The sequence below is a fragment of the Octodon degus genome, unplaced genomic scaffold (assembly GCF_000260255.1).
Source record: "Octodon degus isolate 3935 unplaced genomic scaffold, OctDeg1.0 scaffold00163, whole genome shotgun sequence".
NCBI classification, from domain to species: Eukaryota; Metazoa; Chordata; class Mammalia; order Rodentia; family Octodontidae; genus Octodon; species Octodon degus.
Window position 1 is genome coordinate 1,275,383 of NW_004524739.1, and position 21,361 is coordinate 1,296,743.

The following is a 21,361-nucleotide window of genomic DNA, read 5'->3' on the forward strand; positions in this document are numbered from 1 at the left end:
CGCTCGAGCTTCCACTGGAAGCGAGCCGGAGCTTGGGCCAGCTTCTCTGAGCCTACAAAGGATCCCCCCACAACCTACTCCTATGGAATGAAATCATCTCACAACTAAGGCAAAGCCACAAGTCACTTTTGACACTGCTGATTGGAAACTGGGTCCCTAGGCTGCAGCATTCTGGGGGCAGGTCCCCTGGGCTGAGCAGCCCAGGAAGGGAGATGGCTCCTTGGCTTCAGTGCTTAAGAGTCCTTGCGGGCCATTGTTCCATTCTCCTTCTAACCTCAGCCCAGTTTAAATAATCACTGAACTTCGCATTCTACAACTATAGATTCCAAAAACACATGCCTACCTGCATTGGGTCCTTTATCATCTTAAAGGGCTCTGGGTATAAAGAAACACTTTTGTTTTTTTGGTGCACATATGCATAGTAGAGCCCAAAGGGCCTCTCAGCTGACTGGGTCCCCAGCCCCCAGAGCTGAGGCGGCTTCGGAAGGCCGGCTGCTACAAAGCGCCGAGCTTGGCTGCCTGGATTTTAATGAGAGCGTTAGGCAGAGCTGTGCTGCTGCTCTCCGGGACTTGCAGATCATTACCAAACCAGCTGTAGGATGAGAACACAGCACATCGAAACCCTAGGAGGTCACTGAGCTAACGATCTAATCCTACCTTCCGCAGGCAGAGCCCCTCCCCACCTCCTCCTGCCCCCAGCCCTTTCCACAGTGGACTCTGTCCATTCCAGAAGCCAAGCCAACACCGCCCCTTTCAAGGTCAGAGCAAAATGATAGTGAGTGGCTCTGGCTCCCCATTTTCCGGAAAGGAGGAGGATGAGGGTAATTTAGTCAAACCCATTAGGCCCAAACCCCAGCCTGGCCAGACCCCAGGGCTCGTATTTGAGAACTGGTGCCCTCCACCTGCCTCTCCAGCCTCTGCTGGGCCACAGCCGGGGCACCTTCAACAGCCGTTTCAGGGTTCTGATGAAGGCAGTTTCAGCTTCAAAAGTGCAGGTGGGAGACCCTGGAGTGCTCAGCATGAAGCTGGGTGCCAAGCCCTGTGGTGATCTGGGGAGTGGGAGGAGGGCACACTGTAGAGTAGCCACAGCAGGAGGACCTGCTGGCGCTTGCAGGCTCATTCTGCATGTCCCAAGTTCAAGGAAGGAGGCAGAGAGAGGCATTCAGCAAGGGCAGGCAGCAGTGCCCATGATTACACTCCCCTCAAGAGGGGTTTACAAGGGCTTTGGCAATTATTACAACCATTTGCTGTGCTGGGTAGAGACAGATCCTGTTTCTCTTTGTTTCAGGCTCTGAAAGCTGTAGAAGTCAGGAGAAGCTGATTTTAGCGTAAGAGGCTACATAACAGTTAGGGCAGAAGAGAGGGAACCTTGCTGTTGGCCAGAGCTGACCAGTTTTTTCCTGAATAATAGCACCTGTGTATTAGCTCTGGGAAGAGAGGTGAGGGCAGACTAACATAACCATATGCAATGACAGGGGGACAAGAGGAGGACCCTGAGTCGCTCTGTTTTTCAGCTCTCTTCACGCTGCCAGGTCCCCCCAGGCAGGTACCTGCAGCAGCTGCCAGCCAGAGGGACTGAAGTTTCTACAGCTGGCAGAACCTATGCTTAAATTGGGAAAATAAAAGGGAGGAGGAGCTGTGGTGGCACTCACAACGGCATCTGTCAAAACTGCCTGACCCCTTCCTTTTCTTCCCATTTCTGGTCTCCTAGAAGCTCAGCTCCTAGGCCACATGGCTGGCTGGTGATTGGAAGAAGGCAACAAAGGGTTACAAAAGAGGCTATAAAGGTCTGAGCAGCACTAGCAGAGCTGGCACAGGCCTAAGTCCTCCAACTGGGACCTCCACCTATGGGAAGTCTGGAGTAGCACACAGCCAAGACTGCTCTGCCCAGACTCCAGTAGGTGCTCATTATTTGGTCCCAGAAAACACAGGTGACTTGGAATCAGCAAGTCTGGGCTCTTGCTCTATCACTACCCAACTGTGTGACCTTGTGCAAGTCACTTCCTATCTCTAGGCCTCAGCATCTTTAAGCAGGCAGGATCCCAAGAGTTCCACCATCCTCTCTGTCTTGCACTTCCAAGTCTCTAAGCTTTGCTTCTGACAACTGGCAAAGGCCCAGGTCCATGTGCCAGAGCTAGTTTGGTCATGGATATCAGAGGTTAAAACTGGGCTGGCTGTATGGCCTACAGGCACCTAGGAAGGTGGGAGGGAGGGGCATCTACAGGACATCTGAACATCGCTCAGTAAAAGGCAGCCAGGGAAGGAGACAACAGCCTCAGTCTTTAGAAAGACGTCACTTCTAGGCAGAGAGGGCAAGACATTCTTCAGTAGCCTGACGCCTCCTGGAGTAAAGGGAATGAGGCAGCTTCACCTTGCTGATTAGGGCAGAGGGTGGGGCAGAGGGGTGCAGCAGACTGGCTTGGGGGCACTCAACATGCTGCCCTCTGGCAGCTGGCTGTGTCCTCCAAGGAGAAGATGAAAGTCATGATTTGAAATAGCACTAAGGAAGGTCAAGGGTTTTGGGAAAAGGCCACAAAGGAAAATGGCTCCTAGGGAAGGCACTATTTCTAACTGAATCCCTATCAAAGGGATCTTCTTTGGGGTTTTTCCTTCCTTTCACTAAGGAACAGTCACTAGAAAGGAAGAAGAACATTTCACCTATGGAATCCCATGGGCCTGACAGTGGGAAGAAGAAATAATATGTTCATTTGGAGGAAGCACTTGGTTATGTCTTTGGTTGCTTTGGGAAAGGCTTTGGCCCCTTGAAATTCTTTTTTCCTCCCTTTTCCTCCCCATGGGACAACTGGGATAGGTAGCAGAGAAAGCAGGCAGGAAAGAAAGTAAAGGGAGGTGGTGGCAGCAGAGCTAATCGGACCAGTCATCCTCGTCAAACTCAGATGAGTCGTCTTCAGAGTCGCTGTACTCCACTGCGATGCGGCGTGACAGGATGGTGGCCACGTCGTTGCCCACCACGTCACGCTTCTCTTGCTCCCGCTGCTCTTCAACCCTGCGCAGCTGAAAGCCTGGTGGCAGAGAGAGAAAAGGGCTGAAAGGCAGGTCCCCAACACTGAGCAAGAATCCATCAAACACATGGGCAGTAGCCACTTCTCGGGGAGGACGGGGAAGGACACAGAAAAGGAGGTTCCTCTATGAAATAAAAGAGGGAAGAGGAGTTACTCAGGAAGAGAAGGAAAGATGATTTTAAAAGATTGGTGTCCCGGTGCTGTGTGTGAGCAAAAGGCTTAAAGCCTCCCATTCTTCTGGCTGCTGGAAATGGTAGCTCCCCACAGGCTGAGTGGGGAGCAGCCCACCTCCCTGACTGGCACAGCTTCACTGGCCACACTGGGGCTCAGCACCTCAGGACTGTCTCCTCAAAAATACCAGAGTCAGGCTGGGGAGATAGCTCAGCGGCATAAGCACCTGCATGGCAAGTGCAAGCTCCTGAGTTCCACGCCAAGGACCAAAAGAACAAAACTAACAGTGTTTTGAGGGTCACAAACGCTACTCTTAACTCCATGGCCTGGTCAAAAAGAGAATAAATGCTTCAGTAAGGTGAGATGGTGACAGGGAGGGATGAAAGGGGAATAAATGAAGGGAATAGGAGAAAAGAGGAAATGAAGGGAAAGGGGTAAGAAAAATGGGGAGAAAAAAGGAAAGAGGGCAGAAGGAGGGAGGATACAATAGGCAGTACTGTGGAGAATGACCAAGTCTAGCTGAAGGGGGTACATGCTAGGACAGTGATTTGTGTTTATTTTTGGGTACTTTTTCAGTACCCGATTAAAAAAAATGAGGCTCTTTCCCCAGGGGAAAGAAATGCATGCAAATAAATACAAAGCATACATTTTCAAGAGCTCCAAGATCCCAGGTTAAGACATCTTTACTTTAGACCAATGTGGAAAGAAATCTCAAACTGTATTTTCAGGGTGAAGCCTTCTTTTAGGTTGTTCTGAGACTTAAAGTTCTGAATCTCCCCACTCAGTGAAGGCTACTTAGTCCCTCTTCCTAGCCTCTAATCAGCCATCTCGGCTTCAGAAAGATAAGGCTCCATGCTCCCAGACCCACACAGGAATTTACCTTGACGGATGGCAGAAAGCAGGTCACTACGGGCATCGCTCACGGCAGGCAAGGAGGACTTAGGCTTAGTGGCATCAGAAAGTGGTGGTGGTGGTGGTGCAGCAGGCTGGCTATCCACGCCACTGAAGGGGAGGGGTGGGGGCCCTGGAGGGGGTGGAGGAGGTGGGGGGGGAGGCACTCCTCCAGCTGACTGAGAGATGGGAGGTGGTGGGAGAGTTGGGTAGTCAGCTGCTGGTGGTGGAGGAGGTGGTGGAGGGGCAGCAAAATCAGGGTGAGGTGGAAAAGATGGGGGTGAAGGCGGTGGGGGTGTTTCTGGAGATCCAAATCCCATAGCCGGTGGTGGAGGTGGGATCCCCAGCGGAGGTGGAGGTGGCGGAGCTGGTGGTGAAGCAAATCCAGGTTTGGGACCTGGTGGAGAGCCCAGAGGAGGAGCTGGGGGCGGATGGCTTGGGCTGACCACGCTGGATCTTTTGGGTGCTGCCAGAACAGATGCTCTTTGGTTGTCTGCTGGATAGCTACAAGGGCAAAGAAAGAGATCCACTGTCACTCTCAGGATGCAAAGTCATACCCAGATAGGCTACCTCTAAGCTTAGGCATCTCTCTCTTTTTTTTTTTTTTTTTACAAGATTTTATTAATTGATTGATTGATTGATTGTGTGTGTGTGTGTGTGTGGCCAGCTCAGCCCACCAGGGGGCGGGGCTGGCTGGCATGTGGTGCTGGGGGATTGAACCATGGTCCCTGATGCTTTGTTAAACTTGTTTTATGTAGGTGCTTTAGACCACTGAGCCATCTCACCAGCCCCTAGGCATCTCTTTTTGACTCTGCCATTTCACTTTGTTAAAAACAGGATAGACCTGAGAAGGGTCAGAGCAGACCAACAAGGAAATGGGTACCTTTATAAGATGATGAGCTACCCACTAGCAAAGAAGTATAACAAGAAATTGAGGAAAACTACGTGGAAGAAGAGAACGTGGCACTCTCCTTCCAGGCAATGGCTAGCGGAGACATCTCTTAAGTCTTCCTCTGAACTTAGCTCTTAGCTCCTGAGGGAAAGGCACTGAACCCTCCTCTAGAGGAACAGCCCATGGGCAACTGTCAATTTAAGCTTGGAGACAGGACTAAGAATGTATATAAGAGGGGCTGGGGAGATAGCTCAGTAAAATAAGCACTTGCCTGGCAAGCACAGGGCCTGAGCTCAATCCCTGGTACCGCCAAAAAAACCCAAACCAAACCAAACAAAAAAAAGAATGTATATAAGAGTGGAATGAAAATTCAAATACCACCCACTCACTGGGCTCTGTTTCTCAAGCTATTAACATTCACCAGATCTGGTGGGGGCAGAAAACCCACAACCAGCTGACCAAACCTGAGTGGGATACAGATTTAGGTGCACACATCTTCACTTGAAAAAAAAAGTCTCCATCTGAGGAGTTGAGAATAAGAAATACATGTGCCGGGGCTGGTGAGATGGCTCAGTGGTCTAAAGCACCTACTTAGAACAAGCTTCGCAAAGCACAGGGACTGCAGTTCAATCCCCAGCACCACATGCCAGCCAGCCCCGCCCCCTGGTGGGCTGAGCTGGCCACACACACACACACACACACACACACACACACACACACACAAATAAAATTAAAAAAAAAAAGAAATACATGTGCCACCGACTCTTGACCCGGGCTTGAGAAATGATTAAGACTCTACTCCTGGAACCAGATTTGTATAAGTGCAGCTGCAAGACTCATGCTACATGTGAGGTTGAAGGTTTTCTTCTTCCACCTTTGTATCTGTCCTGCACTAATAGCTATTCCTTAGAAAAGCATCCATCTTGGAATTTTCCACAGACCTTCAAGCCTTAGCTCCATCTGACAGGACAACCAGCAGGAAGTGATTTGGGAGGCAGAAGGAGATCTGGGATTAGTTTCAAAGGCCAGGAAGAATGAGGGTAGAGAAGGAGGACAACACTGCTTTAAGTCTGAGGGGGCCTCAACATATGCAGTCACTAATTAAACAGGAGAAACATTGTTCAAGGAGAAAAGTGCACCTTTCTAAGCTCTCATTTGTCAGGCATCAGAAAGGCAACTATGAGAAAACACTGGAATCCAAACAAGTCTTAGACTTCTTTTCAGCCATTATAGGCCATCTCTGTACACCTCTGCCAGGGACACTGACAAATATCAAAACAGACAGGTTCTACATTTTATCCCTTTCTCCCTGGTCTTATTCTTTCTAGAAAGTACACCCAGCAGTGAAATGAACCCAGAGGCAATGGGAGAGGGAAGTGAGAATCTGCAAGGTTCTGGATCCAGGGCAAAGGGCTTGCTGTTTCAAGGTCATGTCACTTCCTACTGAGTTAAGGATAAGTGAAAAAGAAAGAAGCTAGGCCTGATGGAACAGGGCTATGGGAGCACTCTGGGAGGCTGAGGCAGAAGACTGTAAATTCAAGTCTAGTCTGGATAGTGCAGTGACTTACTGAGATCCTACCTCAAAATAAAAAATAAAAATAAATGGGTTAGGGGTGTGGCTCAATGCAAAGATTTAATTCTCAGTATTGGACCAAAAAGAAAAAGTTGATGACTTTTCCATTTGTTTAGGGATAGGCAGAATACAACAGTTAAGAACACAGACCCAGGAATCAGACTGACTCTGCCTCTTGCTGACTGTGTGACCTTAGGTAAGTTCAATGACCTCTCTGTGCCTCAGTTTACTGGTCTGTAACATGGGGATAATAATAATACTTATCTCAAGAGTATCCCTGAGGGAATTAAGTAACATACAGTATTCAGAACAATACCTGGCACCTTGCAACCTTGATAAATGTTAACTATTTCTATTATCTACAGTGACATACATGCCTGAGGTTATTTTAGTGGTCCTGTTCTAGAATTTAAATTCTTATCTTATTCTTGAGTATTTAACCACCCAAGACAGGTGGAAAAGGTTGTGCCATTTACCTGAACTCTGCTGGTGGTGGAGGCAAGTTGTCCTCAGAGAACGAAGGAGAAGGTGATGAGGCAGTGTCTGCCTGAGGTGGTGGTGGATAGCTGCCTGCATCCATGTTTTCAACAGAGCCAATGCTGCCGTTCTGATACACCAAGGCAGGAGAGTACCTGATAACAAATCCAAGGCCAAATGGTATCACTCAGATGTTACCATCTCATCTTTTCTTCTAAAATATACCACAGGGGGGCCAGGGAGATGGTTCAGTAGAATAAGCACTTCCCTGACAAGTGCAAGGGCCTGAGTTCAATCCCTGGTTCCGGAAAAACAAACAAACAAAAAAATAAAATATACTGCAGGGGGAAAAAAAAAAACCCACAGGGCCGGGGAGATGGCTCAGTGGAGTGAGCGCTTCCCTGGCAGGCGCAAGGGTCTGAGTTCAATCCCCAGTTCCGCAAAAATAAATAAATAAACAAATAAAAATAAATAAAATAAAATAAAATAAGCCACAAAAATATTTTTGCTACAAAAGCTATGAGAAGAAAGAAAATAAAGATTCCTCATATATTTTCTACTATCCTGAAATTTTACTTGAAAGGCTAAATATTCTACATATCTCCCACATTCTGCCGGATTCTCTGTAATACTGGGATTCAACCAAGATCATCAAAAACCCTGTTGTTTTTTTTCTGATGCCAGCCTTGTGAAATCCAGCAATTCTTTTAAATTCTCTCCCAGATGTGAGATGCAGCTTTATACCTGACTCCCCAAGTCAGTCTTGTGCAAAGGGTGAAGCCAAGCCCCACAGGCTAGTGAGCTGCACGTGTCACTGGCACGCAGCCTGATTTTGAGGTCGGCAAGCCTCTGGAGCGCTGAAAGGCCAAGAAGGCATTTGATTGCAAAATCAAGCCAAGGATGAATGCAGGTTGCTGTGTGGTAGTAAATGTGGTCTCCCTGCCAGATCTCTCTTATCAAACAAAATAAGCTGCCGATTAAAGTAGGGTGTTAGGACTTGCCTCATAAAAACCTGTCCCTCAGAGCACTGGGCCTTAGGTGAATTTACTGTGGGTGAATAACATCAAAACTTTAAACAAGCACAAATGCACCTAGCAATAAGCCATCACATGAGTACAAATGCACCATATGAGCTTTGCTCTACCTCCCCCTTCTTTCCACCATTGCTGGGTTCTAAAGAACTCATCAAAAACAAATCACAGGGAGAACAGAGTTGGAGGGAACTAACTAAATCGAATGATGCTCTGATGTGGAAAATCCCGAAAGCCTGGAGCCCTGTAGGCTTGGCACTTCTCTTGATAGGTTCACCAACAAGCATGTCCAGACAGACTAGCTGTGCAGCCTAAGACCAAGCCTTCTGGACAACAAGAAAATGAGAAGCAAACATCTCATCTTTACCAGCCCTATCCCACAAAAAAGGGGCACACACAACAAACACTTGGCATTTGGTGTGTATGGGGGGACAGGGTCTTGCTATGTAGTTAGGCTGGTCTTGAACTCACTATGTAATCAAGGTCATCCTCAAACTTGCAGTGATCTTCCTGTCTCAGCCTCTTAAATGCTGGGATGACAGGACTGCACCACCACACCTGGCTACAGCTGGCACACTGAACATGTGAGCTTCTGGCCAGAGCCACTGAACCCACAATAAGTGCCTGTCTGCCAAGGCTAGAACCATGGAAAAAAATGACCCCCTTTACTGTGAGGTGAGGGAATAAAGGTACCCTTAGGGCTGACTTCCCTGTAGAGAGAAGAGTTCATTTTCCTTCTCACTATCTTCATCACTCTTTAGAACAAATCTCTTAAATCAGGAGGAACAAGTGTCAAAGGTGTCAAGATTTTTATTTTTTTCAATGTCTTTTTTTTTTTTTTTACATTTATTTATTGTGTGTGTGTGGGGGGCAGCTCAGCCCACCAGGGGGCGCGGCTGGCTGGCATGTGGTGCTGGGGGATCGAACCGCGGTCCCTGTGCTTTTCCAAGCTTGTTCCAAATAGGTGCTTTAGACCACTGAGCCATCTCTCCAGCCCCGGTGTCAAGATTTTTAAAGGCCAAGATTTTTGTGGTAGTTATTCCTAAAAACAAGGAGAACTAGACTCTTTCTTTTTGTTACTCCTAGATATCAAGCATCGGCTGGTGTGGCTCTCTAATAGCCCATTTCCCACATGTATTTAGAGGAAAAACCAAATGGTAATCATGCCAAGCAGTCATAGTGACTTTGGCTTTGAATGTCACACACATCGGACACTAGGATAAGCATTAAACTAAGCTTTAAAATTAAACAACAACAACAAAAATACAAACAAACAAAAAAACACCAAATCACTTCTCCCCTTTCAGCCTCAATGTTATTTGGTATTGGGAAATGGGGTCAAAATGACATCTCCTATTTCCCCACAGAGATATATGGCCTCTACAGTGGCCAACCAACCTTTCCCACACTGACTCTGAGGTCTGCATTCAGCCCCTTGGCCAGCCTCTCTTCCAAGGCTGACAAAGGCTGACTGAAAAATTGCTCTAGTAAAGTGCACAATTTTCCTGCCTAGCTTTATCCACTCCCTCGAAATGCCCAGCTCTTAGGCACAACCTTCAAATACATGCTTTGGAGGGAAAGGGCTCCTAGGACTACTTTTCTAATCTTTCCTCTGAGACCCTTAAACTTACTTTTGCCTGGCAGAGTAAGAGTGCTAGAAGCCATGGGCCTCTGTACTAGAGCACTCCAGTTACCTCATTTAAATTGCTGAGTCTCTTGATTTATTTAGCAAATTTTAATCACCAGATGGATGCACTAAAAAATGGCTGATGAATAGTAGTATTGATCTAAACCACACAGCCAGACTTCAAGGGGTACAAAAGGCGTGATGCCAGAGCTGTTACACTGTTGGCCCCATGTCCCCACCCCCTTTAAAGAATGTTACAGATGGTACAAAATCATCACTTACCCAGAAAGCCCCAGCTTTTCTTTGGACTCCACAAATTCTTGTCCCATCTTCATTTTTTCCCACTCTTCTTTACGTGTCTTGATTTTACGTGGGTTTACATTTCCTCGATTTGGATTATCTTTTTTTTCCTTCTGTAATAAAAAGAAACAGAAAAGCCTTTAGAAAATATTCTCCAAAGTTTTTCATTAAAATTCCACCCATCTTCCTGGATGCACGTTTAAGAGATGACTTGCCTAGACAATGTTCAATAACAGCAGAATTTATAGAACTGCTGGGTTTGGAGTGACCTAGAAGCCATCTAATTGAAGTCACTTCCTGGGCAAAACATTTGTTTAGTCCCACACTCAAACATCTCTAGCAACAGGAAACCCACTCCTTCTCTGGGTAAGTCTTCCAAGTATTCAAACAACTAATTGTCAAGAAGTTAGTAAATGGTTATTTGTTACTTGCTATACCAGCAAGGTCTGTCAAGAGAGGTGAGAAAGAACAATAGCTGTAGATATATAAGACAGATGTAAGGAAATAGTTAAGACACACACACACCCAAAACAAAAAGGCCATGAAGAATTTTGCAGCCTATGCAGCTACACTAGCCTCTGGTGCTCTCTTGGGCCTGCTGGCAGCCATGCTAATGGGATTGTGAGGTCAAAACTGTTAGGTCACACATACAAGACACAGACAGCATCAGGAGCCTGAGGGGAGGGGAGCATCTCCACAAACCAGACCTATCCCCATCCTTGCCCTACCCAAGCAGGACTGAAGGTGTTAAACTGCTCTTGTTACAAATCACACTACAGAATCTTGTGCAGATTTCTAAGAAATGAGCTGCAAAACTGGCAAGGAAGGGACTAGCCTAGCCCAAGTGTCCAGCAGAGGCAGGTGCAAACTGCAAGAGAAATAAATGGTGACTAGAAAAGTCAATTTCTAAAACTCAGCCTGAATATACTCAATTGTTAATAGCGCTAGAGAACAAACATATTTTTGGTGTGATTTACACTTTCATCTTGGTGGTGCTTGGTATGGACACATTTTTTAAGAGTTTTACCTAGCATCCAAGCAAGCAGCCACTCGGAATTACTTCACATAAGACTGGCTTCCTTTTTATCCCCCTTCCACAATCGTGCCTACTGATGTGTAGAACAGAGGCCCCTTTCCCCTCACCCTATGCTTTCTCTTCTCTTTCATGATATCCTTGGTGTCCTGCAGCATCTTCTCCTTCCAAAGATCAAAGAAGTATGAAGGGTTGGTATAGAATTTGAGTGCCTCTTTTCCATCATCCCTGGGACAGAAATGAAGACAAGAAGCTGTCAGTAGACAGATGAGCTCCCAAACAAATCCAATATTCCAAATACTCACCAGTTAGCAGTTTTTACACCAAAGAATCAAAAAGTCACTCAAATCGATTGTGTATTTCCTTTTCCACATCAGTGTTTCAATGCCCCTGGATGGCATTGCTCTACCTCTTAAGAACCTTCACCTTATTTTCAATTCCTGATAGAAGAATCTGCATGGTCAAGGAGTAGCAGCAGGAATCCTGATTATTTCTAATGATCTACATCACCAGAGTTTCCTGAGGTTATCTGAATATCCAGGCACATCAGAGGAGATTTCTGCCAAAGGTTTCCCTTCCTCCACTAACTCCCCAGGACTCCTAAGGGCAGTTAGTGCTTTTCACCCACCTGAAACCTGTGCACTCAAGTGTACACTCACAAAGGGACATATCTGTGTATATATACAGCTATTACTCCTTACACACCGACAACTATTTTGCTGTACTATCTTGTTCCCTTGTAGAACAGCTCAGTACCTACTGCCACCCCAACCACAAGGGGGCCACACCAATAGATGACCATCTTTTTCAGAACCACAAGGTGCAATCACCATGTCTTAGCGACTATGACTGTAGTACACAGTAAGCTGAGTGTTAATATAAGAGCTATTTGCCAAATTTAATGATCCTGGTTGGAGCCCCCACCCCACCCCAGCATGGCCTAGCGCTCCACTATCTAGAAAGCACGTCCTTTGGGGTGAAATTTTATTTTAGTATTATTCCAAACTATAAAGAAATAGATATAATCCTATTCCCTGCTTTCCAATCCTATTGTAATACAGAGAATGCATTTCCAAATCAAATACTAATTTTTTTTTTTTTTTTTTTTGCAGAACCGGGGATTGAACTCAGGCCCTTGCGCTTGCCAGGGAAGCGCTTATACCCCTGAGCCATCTCCCGGCCCCAAACACTAATTATTTTTATATTAAATCTTATTTTGAGCTAGATATACCACTGCTTGTGTCTGTTAGGTCAACTCCAGATAACTGAGAGAAGATGCTAATTCTGAAATTAAGTATTTAAGGGGAAAACGCCATTATCTGAAAAACCAAAATTCTCAATATAATTTGTTCACCCTGTCATACAAACTGTACCATATGCCCTACATATTATCCGGTACGTGATCCCTTCCTGCTTCCCAATTTCAGCTAGACCCACAGGTGGAGATTCTGAGAGGTAGGCAGACACAGTGGCACATGTCTGGAGTTCCAGTTACTGAGTAGGCTGAGGCAGGAGGAGGACTTGAACCTAGGAATTCAAGGCCAGCCTGGGCAATATATAGTAAGACCCTTTTAGGGGACGGGGACACTGCACAGAGTCAAAACTATGTCCCACTATAATTGCTAGCTAGCTCCTTTGAGAACTAAGGGGCAAGCATAATTTCATATAGAAATAAAAAAGAATAGGTGTCATACACTTCTTTTGTTGCCTGTAAGAAACTACCTAGTGCCTATTCAAGGTGTTCTTGGCTTTAACAGGGTGTCCCCCTGCCTCTGTTTTGCAGTATACCTATGTTTGACAGAAGACATCTGCCTCTAGCTATCTGTAATTACTTTTTACTTGTTCCAAAGATATTTATGGATACAAGCAAGATAAATATTCACTTTTTGCCCTTGTTCAATAGTTTTGTGCAAGAAGACACCAGCACCAAACCACTAGCAGGGAGAGGTTTTGTCTATCAGGCTACCTTCTTTTTCAAATCCAGCCACAGCAGGGTCCTTGCAGATGGAAATGCGTGGAAAGAATGCTCAAAACTAAGTGAACGGCACTCACTTGGAAGGATGCCAATTACTCTTTAAGCTTTGGAAGGACCCCTCTGGGCCCAGAGCAGGCAGTCCATGAGGCTGGCCCCACTAACACACCAAACATCTGGTAATCTAGTGGTCTCCAAGTAAGTGGGAGCCTTGCTAGAAAGTCGCCCCTGGGATCCACGCTGTACGATCACCTTGCAACAAATTCCTTTTGGTTCCGTCATAACTAAATTGCTTGGATGGGATCCAGATGGACCTGGCTCATCCCAAGTTAAATTCTGCCACATGCAAATTTAAGTAAACTTTCAATATATATTGTACTCATTACAAATTTCAGAAACTAAACAACAGTGACAACTGCCATAGAGTAAACTAGCTCCTGCTACCACAAGCAATTCTGGGGCAAGTAGTAAGCTATGTCATACAATTCTCTGATGTAAATAACATCTTTAGACATTTTAGACAATGTAGTATCATTAAACACAGGTCAAAAATTGGAGAAGCTAGCCAGGTATTACCTGTAAGGGGTAAGGTTATTAAGAGGAGGAGGAGTATCACAGGTACTGTAGGTTTCTAAGATAGGCATTGGGAGAGAATTTCTGTCAAAAAGCTTCTGGTCTTGTATGGTAGAGCTTCTGAAGGCCTTTCGGGTGTTGATTCCTTGTAGTGACACTGAGAGAAGATGGAAGGTGTTAGAAAATGGACGACAGGCTATTTGAGCAAACACTGAGTCACACCAGTCAGAGAGGCCTCAGCTGCTGCATTTCTTGGCTGTGGCTGTCTGCAGCCAGGTTTTTTTTTTTTTTTTTTTCCCTCCCCCTCTAGGGAAGCCCCACAAGGCTGTCAGCAGCCCAGCCATTTCATGACTGAACAAAATGAGGCAACACAAAGGTTCACTATGTGGCCAGATCTAGCAGGCCTCTCCTTAGAATGAATCTTCCAAGTACTTTTATGGTAGCAAAATATGACTGAAGGAAAAGAAATCTTAGAAGAATTGGGGAAATGGGAGAAAAGGAGTGTGTAGGGGTGTGGCAGAGATGAAAAGCTTTCTTCATACCTCCCAGGATTGTGTCATTTCAAAGCAGAACCCTATAGGTCTCTGTGATTTGTCTCCTTTTTTTCATAAATCAAGGAAAATATTTCTAAGAGACTGCTCAGAAAAGCCTACGAATGCTGAGTTCAGCTTCCTTACCTTCCTCTTCCTTAGGATCCAGCTGAGTAACTTTAACTTGTAGTCGGTCGACCCTCTCACCAAGTGAGCTTACCCGAGACGCAAAGGTTTCTGCCAGAGTAAAGAGCTCTCCAAAAATGTCCTCTGCATTTTTACCTGGGGAGACAGCAAAGGACCCAAATAACTGGTGCACAAATGAAACAGAAATAGGAAAACTGGCCACTAATGATTATATATATATCTCCACTCTCAGATACATGCATGTATGCACACACACATGCATACACAGGTGCATGCCCACACATGCTTGCCCTTGGAGGTGGAAACATATTCTCCACAGCGTGGGGAGGCTGCATATGTTCCATAACTTACAGAGCCTTCCTCGTGAACTAAACAGTCATGGAACTCAAGGCAGGCCAAATTAAAAAAAAAAAAAGATGTAATGTAAAACATTAATTCTGGAAGAGCAAATAAAATGTCTACACATCTGCCTGAAGCCCTTAGCCCCTTGTTATTCTGTAAAATACCTTGTAAAATGGTTCTGGAAAAGACTGGGAGGTTAAGAGGACCTACTGGGTGTGCACAAGTAATAGGATAAATAAGAAATCACTTCCTCAATGGCACTTTGAAAGCCCACTGAATAAAGATGAGCTGGTGGTGGGAGCTGTTGAGATGGCTCAGTGGTCTAAAGCACCTACTTAGAACAAGCTTAGCAAAGCGCAGGGACTGCGGTTCAATCCCCCAGCACCACATGCCAGCCAGCCCCGCCCCCTGGTGGGCTGAGCTGGCCACACTCACATAAATAAATAAATAAATAAATAAATAAATAAATAAAAAAGATGAGCTGGTGGCATCTCTGAGGGACCTTGAACGTATTAGTGTCAACATCTCACAACAGACGCATAACTTTTTCTGAGAATTTAAAAGGTTACTTTATGTCCTATAACCTATAACTTTCAAAGTCTTTGCTCTAGGTTAGAATCCTTCAACTATGCATCTCTGGGAACAAATGAAAAGCTGAAATTTTAATCTCTTCCTGAAAAACAATATACTAGTGGTCTCTATCTACATTGTCTTATTATTTAGCAAAACAAAAAAGAGTTCTGTACATTCAATCCTAGAATGCAAGGAGAATTTGCAGCCAAAGAACCATAAGGGGAGCTGGGGAGATAACTCAGTGGTCTAAGCGCCTGCCTGGCAAGCCCAAGGACCCGGGTTCAATCCCCTGTGCCACCCACATACCATGCTGGCTCCACACCATGCCATACACCAAAATCAGGCGTGACAGTTCACACCTATAATCCCAGCACTGGGGAGGCTGAGACAGAAGAATCATTAGGAGTCCGAGATGCATAGCAAGAATGTGTACTAAAGAAATAAATAAAATATTTTTTAAAAAAGAAAAAGAAAAGAAAGAAACGTAAGAGCCATTTGACACTATCTCCATATTGTCATTCCAGGCCACAAAGCACATTCTTACTAGGAATGAAAATGTTGTATATGAATAAAGACACCGTCTGAGTTTCTTACTTGCAAGGTGAAGGCAGGCAAAAGTGTCTGGGCCCAACTCAAAGATAATTTTTTGAGAAATATTTAAAGTAGCCTCTTACTTTTCACTTCTAAACTACATAATACTTAAGTCTGTGTGGGGGGAGCAGTCTGAAAGGTCAAAACCACACCTTTAGTGTAAACTGTAGTTCACCTTTTCTATATAACCTAGACAGTAAAGATAAGACCAATCAACTGCATATTTTGAATTTCTGGTACATTTAGGTCAATAAGGAGTTTTTAATCAAGAAGGAAACAAGTCCTTGCATATTGAATGATTCTATGATCTAAACAACCATAGGAAGTTCTGGAACTTAAAGGGCTCAAATTGGCTAACATGCTCCATTTCTAAACTGCAAGCGAAAGATCCTATTTGATCCTTGTCCATAATAAAAACTACCCTGTACCATGCTTGACCACGTAATGGAAAACTGTTTGGAAGCTAAAGCAGAGAAATATACAACATTACGGCTGGAAAATAAATCAGGCTCACAAATATCTAACTGTTCTAGAGGAAAAAAAAAATCCCAAATCACCTTACCCTTAGATCACCAAGAGAGGACTCAGGATTTCCTGCTCCTTAATAAAGGAGGGAATAGCAGTGGGAGTAGTGAACTAGTGTGACATAGTGTTTTTTCAAGATAAAAATCTTACAAAGAACTCTTAACATATAAAATTAGTAACATGGGGATCTCTTTTTTAAGAGGGAGTGAGGTGGAATGAAGACTTTCCCACTATCTTTCAACCCAAGTTCTAGGCAGACTCAGGACTCAGCACTTGGCTCAGTGGTACAACACTTACCTAACAAGAAAGTTCTTGGTTTCATCCCAGCACCACAAAAAACAAAAACAAAAATGACTAAAGAATAGAACCTGGAAAGGAGCACTGGATTTCAAATCAAAGACCTGAATTTTATGTCTCAGCCTTTTCTATTTATACCTATGTACTCTTAACAAATCATAACCTCTCAGCCTCAATCTCATCAATGAACTGGAGAAAATAACTGTACCTCACAGAATTATCATAAAGACTGAAGGAACTAAAAACATCTTAAATTATCACAATGAGATTTCTTCCTTAAATAACTGCTCACTCAGGATAAGTGACCCTCTCCACATCAGGTACTGAACCCGGGGCATTTACATGGAGCTACATCTCCAGCTCTTTTACTATTTTTTTATTATAAGATAGGGTGCTACTAAATTGCCCAGACTGGCTTTGAACTTGTGATCTTCCTGCCTTAGTTTCTCAGAGTGATGGGATTAGAGGAATGTACCACCATGCCCAGGAAGATGACTTTTAAGAGGATAACTCTCTAAACCAGATGAGGTGGTAAATATCTGCAGTCTCTGCTATTTTGCAGGCTGAGCTCATTAATTTGAGACCGGCCTGGGCAACAATAGTGAGACCCTGTTTCAGAGACAGAGACAGGGAGACAGACACAGAGATAGAATATGAATCTAAATATCCTAAGCGTTAAGCTTGGAAGAAATTTAAAATATAATTCCAATCAGTATTTGATAATCCCTATTCTTCAACTGTTAAAAATTATTACAACCTTTGAAAACAGAAGTATGATACTGAAATAGGAGAAAACCAAAGTGTCTTGTTAAATTTCACTCACTCAGATGATCAAGACAGACCCCACAACATCAGAACATTCGTAAGACATTATATTATGCAAAAGATTTCAGAACTGCCTTCAATATTTTTCCCCCTTAGCAGAGCCCTTCAAAAGAAATGTTATATGAAAGTACAGATAAGATTGATTTTTAAAAATACACAGCTGTTCCAGTCTGAGTAAGAGTCCTGGAGTTCCCTGATGCCACGTGCTACCCTTCCACTCCAATGCAGTCAGAAAACCCAGTCTCACTGCATGATTTCCTAATGACCCAATGGGGGTGGGGGTGTCCATCTTTCAGGATAGTCACAATACTGCTGAAAAATGCTATCTGTCTGGCTTTCAAAGAACTATTCATTTGTCTACTTGTTGTTTGAGACAGGATCTCACTATATAGTCCATGTTGGCCTTGAAGATTTTTCTAAGCTTTGGCTTCTTCATTTGAAAAATAAGAATATGACTTCCTATGATAACTAAAAAGATTAAATGAGATCATGTTAAGATCTGATCAAGGGGCTGGTGAGATGGCTCAGTGGTCTAAAGCACTTACTTAGAACAAGCTTAGCAAAGCACAGGGACCTCGGTTCAATTCCCCAGCACCACATGCCAGCCAGCCCCGCCCCCTGGTGGGCTGAGCTGGTCACACACACACACACACACACACACACACACACACACACACATAAATAAATAATTAAAAAAAATCTGATCAAAACTTAGCTTTTAGCAGACAAGAAACTCAAATTCCCCACATGAATAATTTATTGTTGTTCCCCTGGTAGAGTGTAAGTTCCTGGAAGGTAGAAAGCACTTCTTATCACTGTATCTTCTCAGCACAGCACATGAAATATGCTCAACACATGTTTAACAGACGAATAAAGGGTCAGTTAGACCCAAATGTGAGAAAATCTTGGTTCTTTAGGCACAAGCTGACCCAGGTCCTCAGACTGACTTCCTTAAGATAGCGTGGAGGAGTGGTCTGAGTACAAGTGGGAGAGTCCACAATGACTTCCATCCACACCCTGGAAAGACACCTGAGAGGATGTGTAACTCCTGCTGAGTAAGAGTAAGAAGCATTAACTAGATGTTCTTTGTCCTACAGAGAAAGAACGAGTATGTGATTGACTTCTACCCATTTGGCCTTCTCAGGCTGACAAAAGCAGATGACACTTTTAAAAGGCAGCGAGGCTTTCTGCAGCTTCCTTGTGCCTGTCAGCTGCATTGCTGCTGCGCTACTGTCAATGTTCCTTTGTATAAGACAGGAACTGCAGGGCTTCATTTCTCCACCATGCTCCATTCTGGTTTCCCTAAGCCCTGGATCAACTGAGATGGTCCCTGAGCTAGGTGAAGGCTTAGGAATCTGAAACTCCATATATCATCTGATCACAGAGCACTGTCTCCTCAGGCTCCTGTTTTAAAGGCAGGGCCTATTACTATCTGGGGGAATGCAGGCTATCTTGATACTCGCCTACCTTCAACAGGAAGGGTGAGTGTCTGAAATAATTCACACCAAGATGCGTCTGCTAAGGATGATCACTAAAATGGCATTTTGCTAGAGGTGTTTGTGGGAACAGGGGTGGCACTAGACAAATGCAGAGCCAATCTGAACATCTTCCCTTCCGTGCCTCAGATTCAAAAAATAAAGTCAGCTTGATTCAGAATGAAATCTAACCCACATACATGTACCCCACCCAAGGCAGTCTCACTCATTCTTGCCAATTAAAAAAAAAAAAAAAAAAGTAATCATGCTGGGTTTCTTTCAGCCTCAAAAAATACTCGGCTAGCCCCCACCTCTCCTAGAGAAGAATGGCTCCAGCTACTATTTGTGTCACCGTGTTCATGCAGCCTGCAAAACTCCCAAGACCCCAGAGACTACTGAAGTAATGTGTACCCTGAACTTGGACCTGGGGGCTTGCAGCACAATTAAATGTGTACCACATGGTAGACAAGTCAGCCAGAATGTCTCTAAATGCAAGTTTGCTCTACTCTTTGGGAAGAAAAAGGGGAGGGTGTTGAGTAGAGAAAGACTATTGACACGTTTGAAGCTTCAACAAAGTCAGGCTACATCGAACAGCTTGTGTAATTACAGTCACTTTCCTTGACCCAAGACAGTGTTCTGTGAATCTTCCACTTTACACACAGAATTCTGCTCTGTCATTCCATCTGCAGCTTTTGCTGCAGTCCTTCCTGCCACCCTTCCCACAGATTTCTTTTGAAAGAGGTGTAGGGAAGATAGAGGAAACCTACAGTGATGGTAGATGAAGAAAGGGTAGAGGGGAAGAATCTGTACCAAAAAAGGAGTTTTTCTTTGGGAAGGGGGGATGGGATGGGATACATTTTTGCATTACCTTCGGAAGGCAGATGGGGGAGAAATAGGAACAGGGGAGAAGAAAACTAAATAAAGAGCACCAACGACCCCTGAGGGCAAAGTACAGGCTCTGCGAGGCACTCACTCAGGCTGCCCAGCTGTCGGATGACATTTGCCAGGTCGATGTTGGTCACGCATTCCAGCTCGTTTCTAACGCTAGGCAACTTCTGACGGCACAGGTGCCTTGGCTCGATGTTCCTAGTTACTAACGGCATAGCGGACCTGCTTCAGGCAATGTTCTGAATGATGAAAAACAACCTAAAAAAGAAATAACAGGAAAGTATTACTCAACCACAAATTCCAGGCACACTAGGGCTGTATGAATCTTTTTTTTTTTTTTTTGAGTCTTGCTCTGATCTAAAACAGCTTTTTAAAATTCTCTCTCTCTCTCTCTCTCTCTCTCTCTCTCTCTCTCTCTCTTTTTCTAACCCCTCCACCTTCCCATCTTTTCTAAGGTTTGCTATTAGAAGATTTGCTCTATAAATTTAGAAATTCTGAATTGGTGAATGCTAGCTAAGATACACAAGCAGAAGAACAACCTCACAGTGATAACTACCGCTCCAATCAAGAGTCCCCAGAGGCAAGGAGGCATGGTTAGAAAACAGCCCGTTCAGCAGCCACTGAATGGTATCCTTGGGGGTGTCCATAACCAAAACAGATCAGGTTCTAGTCCGCCCATTATAGAGATCAAAAAAGAGCTTCTGTCATCTGATAATCTCCACAATGAAATCAAGCTGTCAACAGTCATTCCACTGATATACATCAGGACATGATTTCTCCAGCTTTTCCTGGATGGGTGACTGTTAATGTACAGCTAACTACTAGCTGCCAGTATCTATTAACACTACTAAAGTTTAGTCTATAAACTGTCAGGATGAAAGAATATCAAGGAAATTTTTACATGTTCAATATGTCAAACATGATGCTGAGCCAACTGTGCTCTAAGATTCCCTGGTCCTTTCTCTTCCCACCCAATCCAATACACAGAAGCCAAAGGGCTCTAGAGATAGCAGAAAATGTCTGGAGTAGATCCAGAAAACTCAGTTACTCTTTCTTACCCCTAGGCTGACCCCCTTTCCCAGGAAATCCCCCAACACTCCAGGCTCATGGTGAGCTATTGTTTTAGATTTAAATTTGCCTACAAATTTAGGACACGGTTTCAATCTCAACAGAATGAGTGTGACTGCAGTCAAGGCACCCTGAGGTGGTCCTGTGTCATATCTTGTGAAACTCAAGAAATCTAAAATAGCTGATGGCTTTCATGCCAATTCACTTCAGATGCTAAAAGGTAAGGTACAAGGAAAACATATACAAGTACTCCCCAACATTACAAATGCCTCTTAAATTTTTTTTTAAAGTTTTACTTATATCAAATCTTAAAACACCAGCTCATCACCAAAGGAGTTCCTTGTGAATACAAAATGTTTAAGCCAGGGCTGGCCAAATAGCTCAGCAGAATAAAGCACCTGCAAGCAGGCTCAGGGTGATTGAGACTTGGCCCAGTAGCATGCCTGTAATCCCAGCTCTTGGGAGGCTGTAAACAGGTGGATCACTATGAGTCCGATCTAGTAGTGAGACCCTGAACACCCTGTAGACCCCTCCCTA

The 21,361-nt window shown here is 44.5% G+C and overlaps 1 protein-coding gene across 3 annotated transcripts in view; it reads right to left on the minus strand.

Annotated features, from left to right (window-relative positions):
- Positions 1–1,212: 1,212 nt before the first annotated feature.
- Wasf2 (WAS protein family member 2) overlaps positions 1,213–21,361 on the minus strand; it is a 97,127-nt gene continuing 76,978 nt past the window's right edge. For 2 of the 3 annotated variants that reach the window (XM_004642868.2, XM_023703039.1), the window contains 8 exons: positions 19,842–20,014; positions 14,241–14,375; positions 13,567–13,720; positions 11,129–11,246; positions 9,968–10,098; positions 7,027–7,182; positions 4,075–4,589; positions 1,213–3,023 (listed from right to left, as the gene is read on the minus strand). In XM_004642868.2, the coding sequence (XP_004642925.1) occupies positions 2,866–3,023; positions 4,075–4,589; positions 7,027–7,182; positions 9,968–10,098; positions 11,129–11,246; positions 13,567–13,720; positions 14,241–14,375; positions 19,842–19,971 (1,497 nt within the window). In that variant the 5' untranslated portion in view covers positions 19,972–20,014 and the 3' untranslated portion in view covers positions 1,213–2,865. Of the gene's footprint in view, positions 3,024–4,074; positions 4,590–7,026; positions 7,183–9,967; positions 10,099–11,128; positions 11,247–13,566; positions 13,721–14,240; positions 14,376–19,841; positions 20,015–21,124; positions 21,222–21,361 lie in introns of those variants that run through there. The other variant, XM_023703040.1, reaches the window with a different exon arrangement.